Below are 13,517 nucleotides of genomic sequence, written 5' to 3' on the forward strand. Positions count from 1 at the left end.
AGCAGCACATGCGTTCTATGGAGCGTAATGCGTTCCCGCCCGTGTGAACTGCGCCTCCAGCAGGTACACAGTGAAAGGTTCTCTTTCCTCCTCGTCGCTCCATGGAGAGGAATGTAGAGAAGACGGCGATGGCGGCTGATCTGCGTCATGAGAAGTGCGAGCCGAGGATTGGGAGAGACCATACCATCGTATACAGTGCAGGGGTCAGGAGAAGGTAGTGTATATCACATCGTATATAGTGCAGGGGGAGTATGAAAGTATGGTTTACTGTATACAGTGCAGAAGTCAAGAGTATGTATTGTATGGCATAGCATAAATAGTGCAGAGGTCAGGAGTGTGTAATGAACAACGTTTAGAGTGCAGAGGTCAGGAGTATGAAAGTATGGCTTACCTTACACAGTACAGAAGTCAAGAGTATGTATTGTATGGCATAACATATAAAGCGCAAAGGTCAGGAGTACTGTATAATAATGTATGCCATAGATTATACAGTGCAAGACTCAGTAGTATGTGGCATACACAGTGCAGTTTTCAGGAGCATAGAATGTCTAAAATAGCATATACAGTGCAGGGGTCAGGAGTATGTAATGTATGAAAGTGTATACATTGCGAAAATCAGGAGTATGTAATGTACAACACTGTATAAGGTGCAAAGGTCAGGAGAAGGCAATGAATAAGGTAGTGTGTGCAGTGCAGGGGTCATGAGTATATATTACACAGTTCAGGAGTCAGTAATATGTATTGTAAAACAGTGTATACAAAGCAGGGAGTGTGTAATGAATAGCACTGTATACAGTGCAGGGGTCAGGAGTGTGCAATATATAATGTAGTGTATACAGTACAGGAGTCAGAAGTATATAACAGTGTACACAGTGCAGACATCAGGTGTGTGTATTGGACGCGGCGTACGCAGCGCAGGGGTCGGGAGCGCGCATTGGACGCAGCGTACGCAGCGCAGGGGTCGGGAGCGCGCATTGGACGCGACGTACGCAGCGCAGGGGTCGGGAGCGCCCATTGGACGCGGCGTACGCAGCGCAGGGGTCGGGAGCGCCCATTGGACGCGGGGTACCCAGTGCAGGGGTCGGGAGCGCGCATTGGACGCGGGGTACCCAGTGCAGGGGTCGGGAGCGCGCATTGGACGCGGGGTACCCAGTGCAGGGGTCGGGAGCGCGCATTGGACACGGCGTACGCAGCGCAGGGGTAAGGAAAATCTGCCATGAAATAGAAACATGAAAATTGTTATAAAACAGACCAAGAGATACAGAAAACTATTTTTTATATTTACAATCCTTTCCTAGAAATAATTCTGTAATATTACAAAAATATTGGTCCGGTCGGTGGATCCGATATATACAGACAATACACAGCCATGTACACTTCAAGTATTGCCCCGCTCCGCCATCACAGAGGGCTCGGGGGAGGGGGGGTATAGGGAGCAAAGCGCAGGTACAGAGCCGGGATAACCCGAAAGACAAGCGACTCCTCCACCGCGCACCACATACATTCTCCAATCTGCCGGCACAATCTGCCTACAACCTTCTTTAGATCAGATCGCAGTGCTGTATGATCAATAAAAAGATTTGTTGCAAATTGCCGTCATTTTTTTTTAAATTTCCCCTAAAATGTGTCACTGGGTTCACTGCAACAGGAAGCGCAACCCCCCCCGCCGGGTCAGATATCGCCCCCAGAACGAGAGGCCGCCACAACCTGCTGTTTGGGAGCCTGTGGTCAACGGTGAAGATTAAAAAAAAAAAAGATGGTCTCCGCTGGGGGAGGGTGACAACGCTGATCGTTCAGCTCTGTAATAGGATTTCATGTTTTTCAGGTCTTTAAAAAGTTCAGGCTATTCACAGCATAGCAGTAAATCACCTTAAAATAACAAAAAATGGTAATTTTTCTGGTGGGGGGGTTGTATGTCACCTCTGACCTTTCAGTTGTGTCATTCGATCTCCTGCTGTTTGGCTCCATTTACAACACAGGCTACTCACAGCATAGCACTAAATCAGCTTTGAGAAAATCTGGGTGTTTTTCTGTCCATCATGTAAAAAATTAATTGGACAAGACAAACTACTGCAGGAAATATCCTCATTGTGGGAGGGGCAGAGAGACAAACTGGGGGAAATCTCCCCATTGTGGGAGGGGCAGAGACACAATCTAATGCAGGAAGTCTCCCCATTATGGGAGGGGCAGAGACACAGACTACTGGGGGAAACCTCGCCATTGTAGGAGGGGCAGAGACACAAACTACTGCAGGAAATCTCCTCAATGTGGGAGGGGCGGAGACACAAACTACTGCAGGAAATCTCCCCATTGTGGGAGGGGCAGAGAGAAACTGCTGCAGGGAAATCCTGAGGTCCTCAGGGGAGATAGATGACATTGGCGGGTGATTTTACCCAACAGAAGAAGAAACAGACATATCGGACAATAAAGCGGATGGTGTCTCCAGCCATGTGCTGCTCCACCAAGAATATGAATAAATACAGTCCCACAATTGTCCTTTCATTGGTCGCTGATATGAGCTCATCTGGTCCTCCTGCCCCTGCAGTTCATCCTCGGTACTTGTGCACTCCTGTACTGAACCCGCATGGTCTGCTCTGTTTTGGTCCTATTGATTGTGTCTTCACACTGTGCAAAACGGCACATTCCAGGGGTCCGGGGACTGACAATCTTTCAGTTCCAGTTGTTTGAGGGTCTCCTCAGAGCTGGAGGAGGACGGCTCATATCAGCACTCAGTGTATGCCATCATCGAACTCCTCTTCTTCCTGGGAGGACTCTTCCTCCAGCTCATCCTCCGATGCGGGGGGTGCTGGCAGGAAAGGCTGGTCCCGGTCCAGATTGATGTAGGTCACATTCAGATTGATGTAGTGATCCCCCATCAGGTAGTTGGAAATGGTCTCCATCTCGCTGACCAGTTGGGTGAAGGTGGGTCGCTCGTCTGGGTGCGGGCTCCAACACTGCAACATGAGGGTGTATCTGCGGGGACACAGAAGGATAGAGGATCAAACAGACACTGAGGAGGATAGAGGATCAAACAGACACTGAGGAGGATAGAGGATCAAACGGGGACACAGAGGAGGATAGAGGATCAAACGGGGACACAGAGGAGGATAAAGGATCAAACGGGGACACAGAGGAGGATAGACGATCAAAGAGCCACAGAGGAGGATAGAGGATCAAAGAGAGCCACAGAGGAGGATAGAGGATCAAAGAGAGCCACAGAGGAGGATAGAGGATCAAAGAGAGCCACAGAGGAGGATAGAGGATCAAAGAGAGCCACAGAGGAGGATAGAGGATCAAAGAGAGCCACAGAGGAGGATAGAGGATCAAAGAGAGCCACAGAGGAGGATAGAGGATCAAAGAGAGCCACAGAGGAGGATAGAGGATCAAAGAGAGCCACGGAGGAGGATAGAAGATCAAAGAGAGCCACAGAGGAGAATAGAGGATCAAAGAGAGCCACAGAGGAGAATAGAGGATCAAAGAGAGCCACAGAGGAGGATAGAGGATCAAACAGGGACACAGAGGAGGATAGAGGATCAAACAGAGACACAGAGGAGGATAGAGGATCAAACAGGGACACAGAGGATGGATAGAGGATCAAACAGAGACACAGAAAATGACAGAGGATCAAACAGGGCCACAGAGGAGGATAGAGGATCAAACAGGGACACAGAGGAGGACAGAGGATCAAACAGGGCCACAGAGGAGGATAGAGGATCAAACAGGGCCACAGAGGAGGAAAAAGTATCAAACAGGGACACAGAGGAGGATAAAGGATCAAACAGAGACACAGAGGAGGATAGAGGATCAAACAGGGACACAGAGGAGGATAGAGGATCAAACAGAGACACAGAGGAGTATAGAGGATCAAACAGGGACTTGGAGGAGGACAGATGTGTTTCTGAAACCCAAGGACATTGTTTGTGTCTGTCTGCTTGTAGGCAGGTGGAGGGAGATAGAGGTTCACTTAGGGTTGCCCATCCTACTGGTTGAGTGCCTTAAGAGTCACCTTATATAAGGTGGGTGGAGCTAGGGCTCATCTTAGCCAGGAGACAATTAGAGAGAGAAGGTCTGCTGAAGGTGGTCATGCTCTCCCCTTCAGGGGAGGAGCTGGAGAAGGGTCCTTGCATTTTTTTCTAAGGATGTAGAAGGAAGGAGAAAGGCTAGGAGAGAGGGAGAAGCTTGCTGTGCCCCCTTGTTCTCCCCTTTGGACAGCATAGGGAGCACGAGGGACCTTCTAGAAGGGTCCTTGCCTGCCTCGTGAGAATGTGTGTTTAGCAGGATCCAGTTGTTGCCTCCGGGATGTGAGAACAGAGGTCCTAGCCTCCAAGGCTTGCTGCCAGGGGAGGGTGTAACTTTAGAGAGATCTAGTATCTGACCTGCTTGGCCTTCACTTGGACTAGAGAGCTGAAGAAAAGTTCTGATCGACAGTTGCCCATGTAGACTTAGAGGTTTGAAGGCAGAGGTCAAAGATATATAAAGGCCGTCACCCATCAGGGCCTACAGAGTTCTACATTAGCTTGTGGCAGAGGTCAAAAGATACCAGAAGATACTACTCAGCGAAGGGATTTTTTGCTGCTATTTTTTTGGGTATCCTGCACCCTCAACCCTCTCTCCCTAGACAGTTAAACCAACATTTTTGCAAAAGACAACTGGAAGTCTTGACATCTCTCTGATTGTTGCTACTAGAGGGTATGCGAGTGTCTGGGTGCAGGAAAGGCAGTAGAGTGTGTTAAAACCCAGCAGATCCCCCAGGATGTCATTCTGAAAGATAACAAATTTATGGCCAATTAGGTCTTCCTAAAATGAAAAATAAATGCCAGAAAGTGGCGATAATTTTCTAAAGTGGCCTAAAAACCCCTTCCTCCAGGTGTGGTCATGGGCAGAGACGTGGCAGAGTAGAGGTACTCACAATGGGTCAGGGCAGAACTCTGGCTGCGGGAGGCGTCTCCCCCTGAACAGGTACCGGGTGATGTCATAGGGGTCTACGTCTGGATATGGTGGGGCTCCCCGAGTCATCAGCTCCCACAGCAGCACCCCGAATGACCACTGCAAGAAGGAAATATAATTATTATTTCATATAAAAAGATCAATATGCTTCATAACAAATATCTATATTGACTGGTCCTCTCACCACGTCACTCTTGGTGGTGAATTTCTGTGTCTGTAAACTCTCCATCGCCATCCACTTCACCGGCAGACGAGCGTTCTTATGACGGCGCACGCTGTAGTATTCCTTGTCGAAGACATCCCGAGCCAGACCAAAATCTGCCACCTTCACCCGATACAAGTCATCCAGCCTGAAAAATCACAACAAGAGATATTATGAAGGGACACCCAAAACCCACATGCGGTCTGTGAACTGAAATAATGACGTAACCCGATTCTCCCGCACGTCTGCCATGCCCCCTGACCTTTCCATCAAGATCAATAACACAACTATCAGTCCCTCCACTCATACCAGGAAAATAGGTGTCATCCTGGACTCAGAACTCTCCTTTCAGCTCCACATCCAGTTACTATCCAAATCTTCACCTCAATAACTTTTCACAAATTCAACCCTTCCCAACCAATGGCCCCATCAAGACACTAATTCACTCCCTTGTTATCTCTCGCCTCAACTATGGCAGCTCCCTCCTTGTTGGTCTACCTCTAAACATGCTTTCCCATCAGTCCATCATGAATGCTCTTGCCAGGCTCACCCACCTTACCAACCACTTAGTGTCCTCCACCCCTCTCTGCCAATACGTCCACTGGCCTCTCCTCTCTGTGTCCTTCATCCCTCTCAGCCAATTCTTCCACTGGACTCCATTCAGTGTCCATCATCGCTCTCAGCCAATTATTCCACTGGACTCCATTCAGTGTCCTTCATCCCTCTCAGCCAATTATTCCACTGGACTCCATTCAGTGTCCTTCATCCCTCTCAGCCAATTCTTCCACTGGACTCCATTCATTGTCCTTCACCTCTCTCTACCAATCTCTCCCATTGCCTTTACCCTCAGTGTATTCCACCACTCTCTGCCAATCACTCCACTGGCCTCTGCTCATTGTCCTCCACCCCTCTCTGCCAATCTCTCCACTGGCCTCCCACCTTGGTGTCCTCCACCACTCTCTGCCAATCCTTCCACTGGACTCCATTCAGTGTCCTTCACCCTTCTCTGCCAATCTCTCCACTGGCCTCTACCCTCAACGTACTCCACCACTCTCTGCCAATCGCTCCACTGGCCTCTGTTCATTGTCCTCCACCCTTCTCTGCAAATCCCTCCACTGGTCTTCCACCTCGATGTCCTCCACCCCTCTCTGACAATCCCTCCACTGGCTTCTGATCACCCAATGAATAAAATTAAAAATACTAACAACAACAACCTACAAAGCAATCCACAACTCTACCCCCAGCTACATTACCAACCTTATCTCCATATATCGCCGAAACTGTCCTCTCCACCTCCTCCCAAGACCTCCTGCTCTCCAGCTCCCTCATTGCCTCCTCCCAAATTCCCCTTCAGGACTTCTCCAGAGCCTCCGCCTCCCTGCCTCTCTCTTGCCCTAATTTACAATTATCAGGACTGTATTTTTGCTGGTGTGTTTCCACTACTAACTGGTGAAACTCTTAATCACCAACTGCAGCATTTTTTTCTCCTGTGACTAGAAGACAATTCCTATTACTAGCTGAAACTCAGAGGTCGGCCATGGGCCCCACAATCACTCACATGCAGTTCCGTGCCGCCAGATCTCGGTGAACAAACTTCTCCTGGGCCAAATATTCCATTCCCCGGGAAACTTGCAGACCGAACCCAACCAGATCCTTCACCGTGGGGTTCTGTGTGTTCGGAGAATCAGATTATTAATATACAGTATACTTGTACTCATCTGCTAATAAAGTCTCAGCAAACATTGTATCAAAGCAAAGATTTCCTTTAGATGTAAACCCGAACTCTAGTTCTCTCTGTGCGCATCAAAAACAACTGCCACTTCATGTCTACAAGCCCTCCAGCAATGGCTGCATGGCATTTCTCAAGGCGGGTTTCCTGATGGTGACAACAATGAACCATGTCTGTGTGATGAGTGCTGAAACAGACATTAATAAGGGTCTATTTATCAATTTTTCCACATAAGATTTTAGTTGAAAAATGAATGAATCTGGGGTGAATGCTGTGTGAATCTGATGAAAACATTGATAGACTTCATAGTCTTCATTGGAAGCCCGCATGGCAGGGTGACAACACGGGATCACAATCTAGAGACAGGGACAGAGTGTCAGATATGTAGCAGGAGACGGTCAGAGACTGCAGACATATTACGGGAGACGGTCAGAGGCTGCGGACATGCTACGGGAGACGGTCAGAGGCTGCGGACATGCTACGGGAGACGGTCAGAGGCTGCGGACATGCTACAGGAGACGGTCAGAGGCTGCGGACATGCTACGGGAGACGGTCAGAGGCTGCGGACATGCTACGGGAGACGGTCAGAGGCTGCGGACATGCTACGGGAGACGGTCAGAGGCTGCGGACATGCTACGGGAGACGGTCAGAGGCTGCGGACATGCTACGGGAGACGGTCAGAGGCTGCGGACATGCTACGGGAGACGGTCAGAGGCTGCGGACATGCTACGGGAGACGGTCAGAGGCTGCGGACATGCTACGGGAGACGGTCAGAGGCTGCGGACATGCTACGGGAGACGGTCAGAGGCTGCGGACATGCTACGGGAGACGGTCAGAGGCTGCGGACATGCTACGGGAGACGGTCAGAGACTGCAGACATGCTACGGGAGACGGTCAGAGACCGCAGACATGCTACAGGAGACAGTCAGAGACTGCAGACATGGTACATGAGATGGTCAGAGACCGCAAACATGATACATGAGATGGTCAGAGATACTACAGGAGATGGTCAGAGACTGCAGACAAACTATAGAAGTTGTTGGAGGCTGAGGACATACTACAGGAGATGGTCAGAGACTGCAGACATAATACAAGACATGGTCAGAAACTGCAGACAAACTATAGAAGTTGTTGGAGGCTGAGGACATACTACTGCAGACAGTCACAGACTGAAGACACGTTCCATGAGACTGTTAGGGATCACTGCTGTTACAGTCAATGCTTCCTCATTTGTGCTCCCTACAGATTTCTTGTGTAGCACTACCCCCTTAGGAGATGCTGAATATTTCGGGTCCCACCTATGGTTCTGCACAGCCAGGCAACACACATTTCCGAACAGACTTCACGTTCAGGAGGCAGTAATCAGCCTTGGGCTTTGTTTTGAAGTTTTATTAGGGGAATTGAACTTGGATGGGGTGAGGGGTGTATGGGATGCCCAAGGAAAAGGAATGGAGGACAATCTTCCTGAACTATGTACAGGTCTCTCTAACAGCTCACAGTATTTCTTGGAGGGCTAGCCAGCATCTCCTGTAGTACCACCCCGAACCCCTAGATGAATCCTCTCCTCATCCATATGTTTCCAGTGTTTCCCTGGGCAGGGGATCCAGTGCCTGCCTCTGCAATATGAACAGTCCCGGGTAAAATGCTAATCCAGTTTCCCACCAGAGTGCCTCTTTCCTCTTACTGGCCCACGGGGTGTAGGTCCACTCACTTGGCCCCTCTCCTGTGTTGCCGGTAGGTCGGTGGCTACTTTCAGACATTTAAGCTGGGCTGCTCCTTCCCTGTCAGGTGGTCCTCTCTCAGGGGGACAGCGAAGTTCCAAGCTTTCCTCCTTTCCAGCATCATGCCTGGAGGTGAGCCCCTTCAAGCCTGGGCTCCCTCCCAAATTCCTGCACTCCAGCTTCACTTCTCCATCTTCCACTCTCCTCCCCACTCTCCTGCAGCTGAGCAGGCTCGGTTACCCTGAAAGGTTGTCCCAGCCCCTTTCCAAGCCTCTTGTTGGGGATTGGCTAGCATTCTCTAAAAGTACAGACCAGCCACTCCTCAGATCCGCCCACTGCTTCTAGATCTTTCTCCAAAGCTCTAGAGCAAGGGGAAATTCCAGAAGGCTGGTCTGCAGAATCTCTCAACTCTTACCCAATTTTGACTCTGCTAGCCATTACACCCAGGCTGCTACTCAGCCCTCTTCACTAACTATTTGAACTAGAGCACCCCCTAGCTACTTAGGAGGGCGCTACACTTGTTTCACATTCAATTAATATCACAACAGGATCCATTATAAAAGTATTTAAAAAGAAAGGGGATGGAAATTACAGAAAGAAATCAGATACTGTTAGACTATTGTGAGTGCAGAGGCCTTGAGGGCCACACAATGAGTGCCAAAGGGCCACATGTGCCCCTAGGTCCGCAAGTTGCAAACCAGGGATCTGCAAGGATGGAAGCTTAGGTGTGTCCTTTCAAGGTATCGGAGAATTTGCAGAATGATGGAGGAATTCTATCCATGGACTTTTTCTGTGAAGCAGCCATGGTAGTCCTGGCAGATGGGGGCCCCAAAGGTACACAAATCAGAACCACGTTTAGATCCTTCGAGTGAAATCTAACAAGTGGAATGGACTGCGGACTTACTCTGTCCTCACTGCGGATGAAGTGTCTCAGGTCCCCATGTGACATGTACGGGAGGACCACCAGAGGAAGACCATCCCGTGGCAAGAAAATCCCAATGAGAGACAAGACATGCGGGTGATGGAAGCTCTTCATCAGGATCCCTTCTCTAAGGAACTCCTCCACCTCCTCCACATCCGTTATCCCTAAGATGAAACACGACAATCAGACATCATCGGAAAATCAGTCAAAATGTCCCATAAATGATGCAAATCCTTGATATTTCGAACAGTCCCTGCCTTCTATAGTTATCACTGTAGGTCTATAGGCTTCCCTGGACCCACCATTGAGTCCCTTCATCGATTTCTCGCTCTTTAATTCCTTCTGATTTTTATTTGGCAAGTTCAGAGGTACATATAGCCTACAAGGAACCGCTCCCTCCCCATTGGCTGGCCCTCCGGCTGTAATTCCAGGTGGACCCAATCTGCAGCCTAACATCTATCAGAGTCTAGCTAGACGTGCAGAACGAAAAAATGTGTTCAGTTTCCGAGCGATTTGTTGTTACTAATTTTGCTTCGTTGCATTTGTAACAAAATTTGTTTTGTTTAGTTTATTTGCTTTTTTCCAATGGATTTGATATACTGTATTCAAATCGAATCCAAATTGAAAATATTGAATTGATACAAATTCATTGTGAAGAATAGCTGGTTCTATTATTTTCAAAATCCAAATTTTGGAAGTCATATTTAATTTTTTTTTTTAATTGAAATATTTATTGATTTTTCATAGTAATAACAAAACACTTTCATCTCTTTCATAATAAATATATACTTATTTCTTATTACTTTATTTTTCCCCTCTTAAAACATTACCCCCTTCCCCCCCCCCCCAAAACCCCCCACTCTGCATTTTTCACTACTTTTTTTTTTTTTTTTATCCAAAGCAAGCGTATCCTACCCCTCTACCCATTCTATGTCATTCTACATTTCACTTTCTCACATTTGCTGTAAAGTTTTGCCATTTTTCCCAAGAGACATATTTTATTTTACTCTATGCTATTTTTTTTTTCTATTCTATTCTTTTCTATTTTAATTTTCTATTCATTTCTTTTTATTCCTTTATTTTCTATTCTATTTTTTTATTTTCTGTTATGTTCTGTTTCACTCTATTCCTTTCTATTCTTTTATTTTCTATTCTGTTTCACTCTATTCCTTTCTATTCTTTTATTTTCTATTCTGTTTTACTCAATTCTTTTTGATTTTATTCTATTCTTTTTGAAATTCGAAATTTAGAAGATGGTTATATTGTATTTTATTCTATTATATTGTATTCTAATCTATTTATTTCTAATTCATTATTTTCTATGCGATGCCTTTATTTTCTATTCTATTATTTTATTCTTCTGTATTCTTTTATATTCTATTCTTTTCTATTTTAATTTGCTGTTCTATTCATTTCTTTCTATTCCTTTATTTTCTATTCTATTTTTTTATTTTCTATTATGTTCTGTTTCACTCTATTCCTTTCTATTCTCTTATTTTCTATTCTGTTTTACTCAATTTTATTCTATTCTTTTTGAAATTCGAAATTTGGAAGATGGCTATATTGTATTTTATTCTATTGTATTCTAATCTATTTCTTTCTAATCCATTAATTTCTATGCGATGCCTTTATTTTCTATTCTATTATTTTATTTTCTATTCTGTTTTATTCTTCTGTATTCTTTTATATTCTATTTTTATTCTATTCTTTTCGAACGTCAAATTTCGGAAGATCGCTATATTCTAACACTATTAGGCACAGTCTTTGAAAACAAATTCAAAATATAAACCTATTGCTTAATATTGTGGATTTCCTTCAAATTCAATTTTGTTTTTCGAATTCGATTAGAATTTTAGAACAAAATTTAATTCAGTAACTTTGGATTCGTTTAAATTTGATACTATTGTAATTCGGAAATGTGGATACATCCGAATAACGACCATTTCTTCCGAATTTCGATTCCGAACAAACCGAACCGCACATGTCTAATAACAGCATCTCCATCCAAATCTGCAAATGGGTTAAGTGTCCCAGGATGCCCCAGTTGCAGGACTCCCACTGTCAGATGGGGCCCCTGATGACCCCAGAACATGGCGACCGCACAGAACCCCATATATATGCTCACTGTTGAGAGACTTGACGGCGCAGTGCACCTCCCGGCCATCCTCTTCTCTGTACGTCCCATGGTACACACTGCCAAAATGTCCTACAAGGAAAGAGAACATAAAGCCAAATCAGGAGATCAAAAGTACAAATACCAAAATCCTTGACCTTCCCGCCATCCCTGTGCTTTGTTCCCGGGTCTGTACCCCTGCTGTGCCCATTATGAGGGGTTCCCATCATCCCTGTGCTGAGTTCCCGGGTCTGTACCCCTGCTGTGCCCGTTATGAGGAGTTCCCACCATCCCTGTGCTGAGCTCCCGGGTATGTACATCCTCTGTGCCCATTATGAGGGGTTCCCACCATCCCTGTGCTGAGTTCCGGGGTCTGTACTCCCACTGTGCCCATTATGAGGGGTTCCCACCATCCCTGTGCCGAGTTCCGGGGTCTGCACTCCCACTGTGCCCATTATGAGGGGTTACATAAACCTTTTCTTCAATCCTTCCCCCAAAACTCAAATCCTACCCCACATTTCCCCAGTATATTCAAAATATCCACAACACAAAGTCCACGATGCAAATAACAAAAGTCCACCACAAGTCCACACTCTCATAAACTCTTCAAACGTTAGGCATTATCCCATTCCTCACTTCAAATCCAGGAACCTCAAATAAAATAAACTAGATATAGTGCATTAACTTTTACCAACAATCAAATACTATGATACCATGCAAAAATTCACTCGTGAGAGAGAGAGAAAAAAAAAATAATTATTTTTAAATTTCTACTTTTAGTGAATCTAATGTGTGAAATTATGTAAATAAAATTAGGGTGAATCCACCTACACAACCCACTCGTGAGGTGAATCCACTACACAATAACCAAACTTGTATAAAAAGTGCCAACACTTGAATAAAATACACAGCAAGTGCTCAACTTGTGAGTATGTATAATCCGCAATCCAAAATAAGTGCCACCACTCTGGTAGGAATAAAAACTATTACCTTCTTTCATCTCTTAAAAAGCATTTAAATACTCCAGGGTACAGCAGCTTTCTCCTTCCAAATAACTCAGAGCATTGTTCCCCGATCCTCACAGGGCAAGAAAGAGCAAGATTCAGCGGGATGTATAAGTAATACAATGACATTTTATTAAGACAAACCTCCATAGTGCAACACTGATTTAATGCACTTAAGATTTCAAAAACAAATGAACACTCACATGTCATCCAACAGAAAGAAGCAGTTCCCCATGTGCTATGGGTGTACTGAGGTGTACCAAAATGGCGTCCAAACCCGGAACCAGAAGTACGTCACCACTAAATCGGAAATGCGTCGACGCGTTGCGCCACGATCGCGAAGATCACTGAAGAAGCCATGTGATCGTGGCGCAACGCGTCGACGCATTTCCGATTTAGTGGTGACGTACTTCTGGTTCCGGGTTTGGACGCCATTTTGGTACACCTTCGTACACCCCTAGCACATGGGGAACTGCTTCTTTCTGTTGGATGACATGTGAGTGTTCATTTGTTTTTGAAATCTTAAGTGCATTAAATCAGTGTTGCACTATGGAGGTTTGTCTTTGTTTCTACATATACGTCCTGTGCTTATGAGTCCATATTGTGAAGAAAGTGATCTGAGAGGAATTCATTGCTTGGAGGGGGATCTTAATTGAGTTGGTGGAGTCAGTGGAGCATGAAAACCTGGCTGAGATACTATCTATTTAAGGCTTTGTGACCCGCAAGGGTCGAATGCGGAAGGTGAGGAGGCATTTTGGCTAAATCCAGGGGAGTCGCATCAGAGTGTCACGAAGAGCACGTTTGCAGCATGGAGTGAAGTTGTAATCTCTGTGTATTGAACACTTATTATTTGCACAGTGGGGCATCACAAGTCTTTGG

General features: G+C 46.1%; 1 protein-coding gene across 5 annotated transcripts in view; it reads right to left on the reverse strand.

The window, feature by feature from the left end:
• Window positions 1-1,259: 1,259 nt before the first annotated feature.
• MST1R (macrophage stimulating 1 receptor) overlaps window positions 1,260-13,517 on the reverse strand; it is a 65,381-nt gene continuing 53,123 nt past the window's right edge. For all 5 annotated transcript variants that reach the window (XM_089658863.1, XM_089658861.1, XM_089658862.1 and 2 more), the window contains exons 17-22: window positions 11,647-11,727; window positions 9,504-9,685; window positions 6,708-6,817; window positions 5,132-5,297; window positions 4,910-5,046; window positions 1,260-2,973 (exon numbers count right to left, since the gene is read on the reverse strand). In XM_089658863.1, coding sequence (XP_089514989.1) covers window positions 2,730-2,973; window positions 4,910-5,046; window positions 5,132-5,297; window positions 6,708-6,817; window positions 9,504-9,685; window positions 11,647-11,727 — 920 coding nt within the window. In that variant the 3' untranslated portion in view covers window positions 1,260-2,729. The remainder of the gene's footprint in view (window positions 2,974-4,909; window positions 5,047-5,131; window positions 5,298-6,707; window positions 6,818-9,503; window positions 9,686-11,646; window positions 11,728-13,517) is intronic.

The sequence above is a fragment of the Staurois parvus genome, unplaced genomic scaffold (assembly GCF_062004578.1).
Source record: "Staurois parvus isolate SC_StPar_1 unplaced genomic scaffold, SC_StPar_1.0 ptg001107l, whole genome shotgun sequence".
Lineage (NCBI taxonomy): Eukaryota > Metazoa > Chordata > Amphibia > Anura > Ranidae > Staurois > Staurois parvus.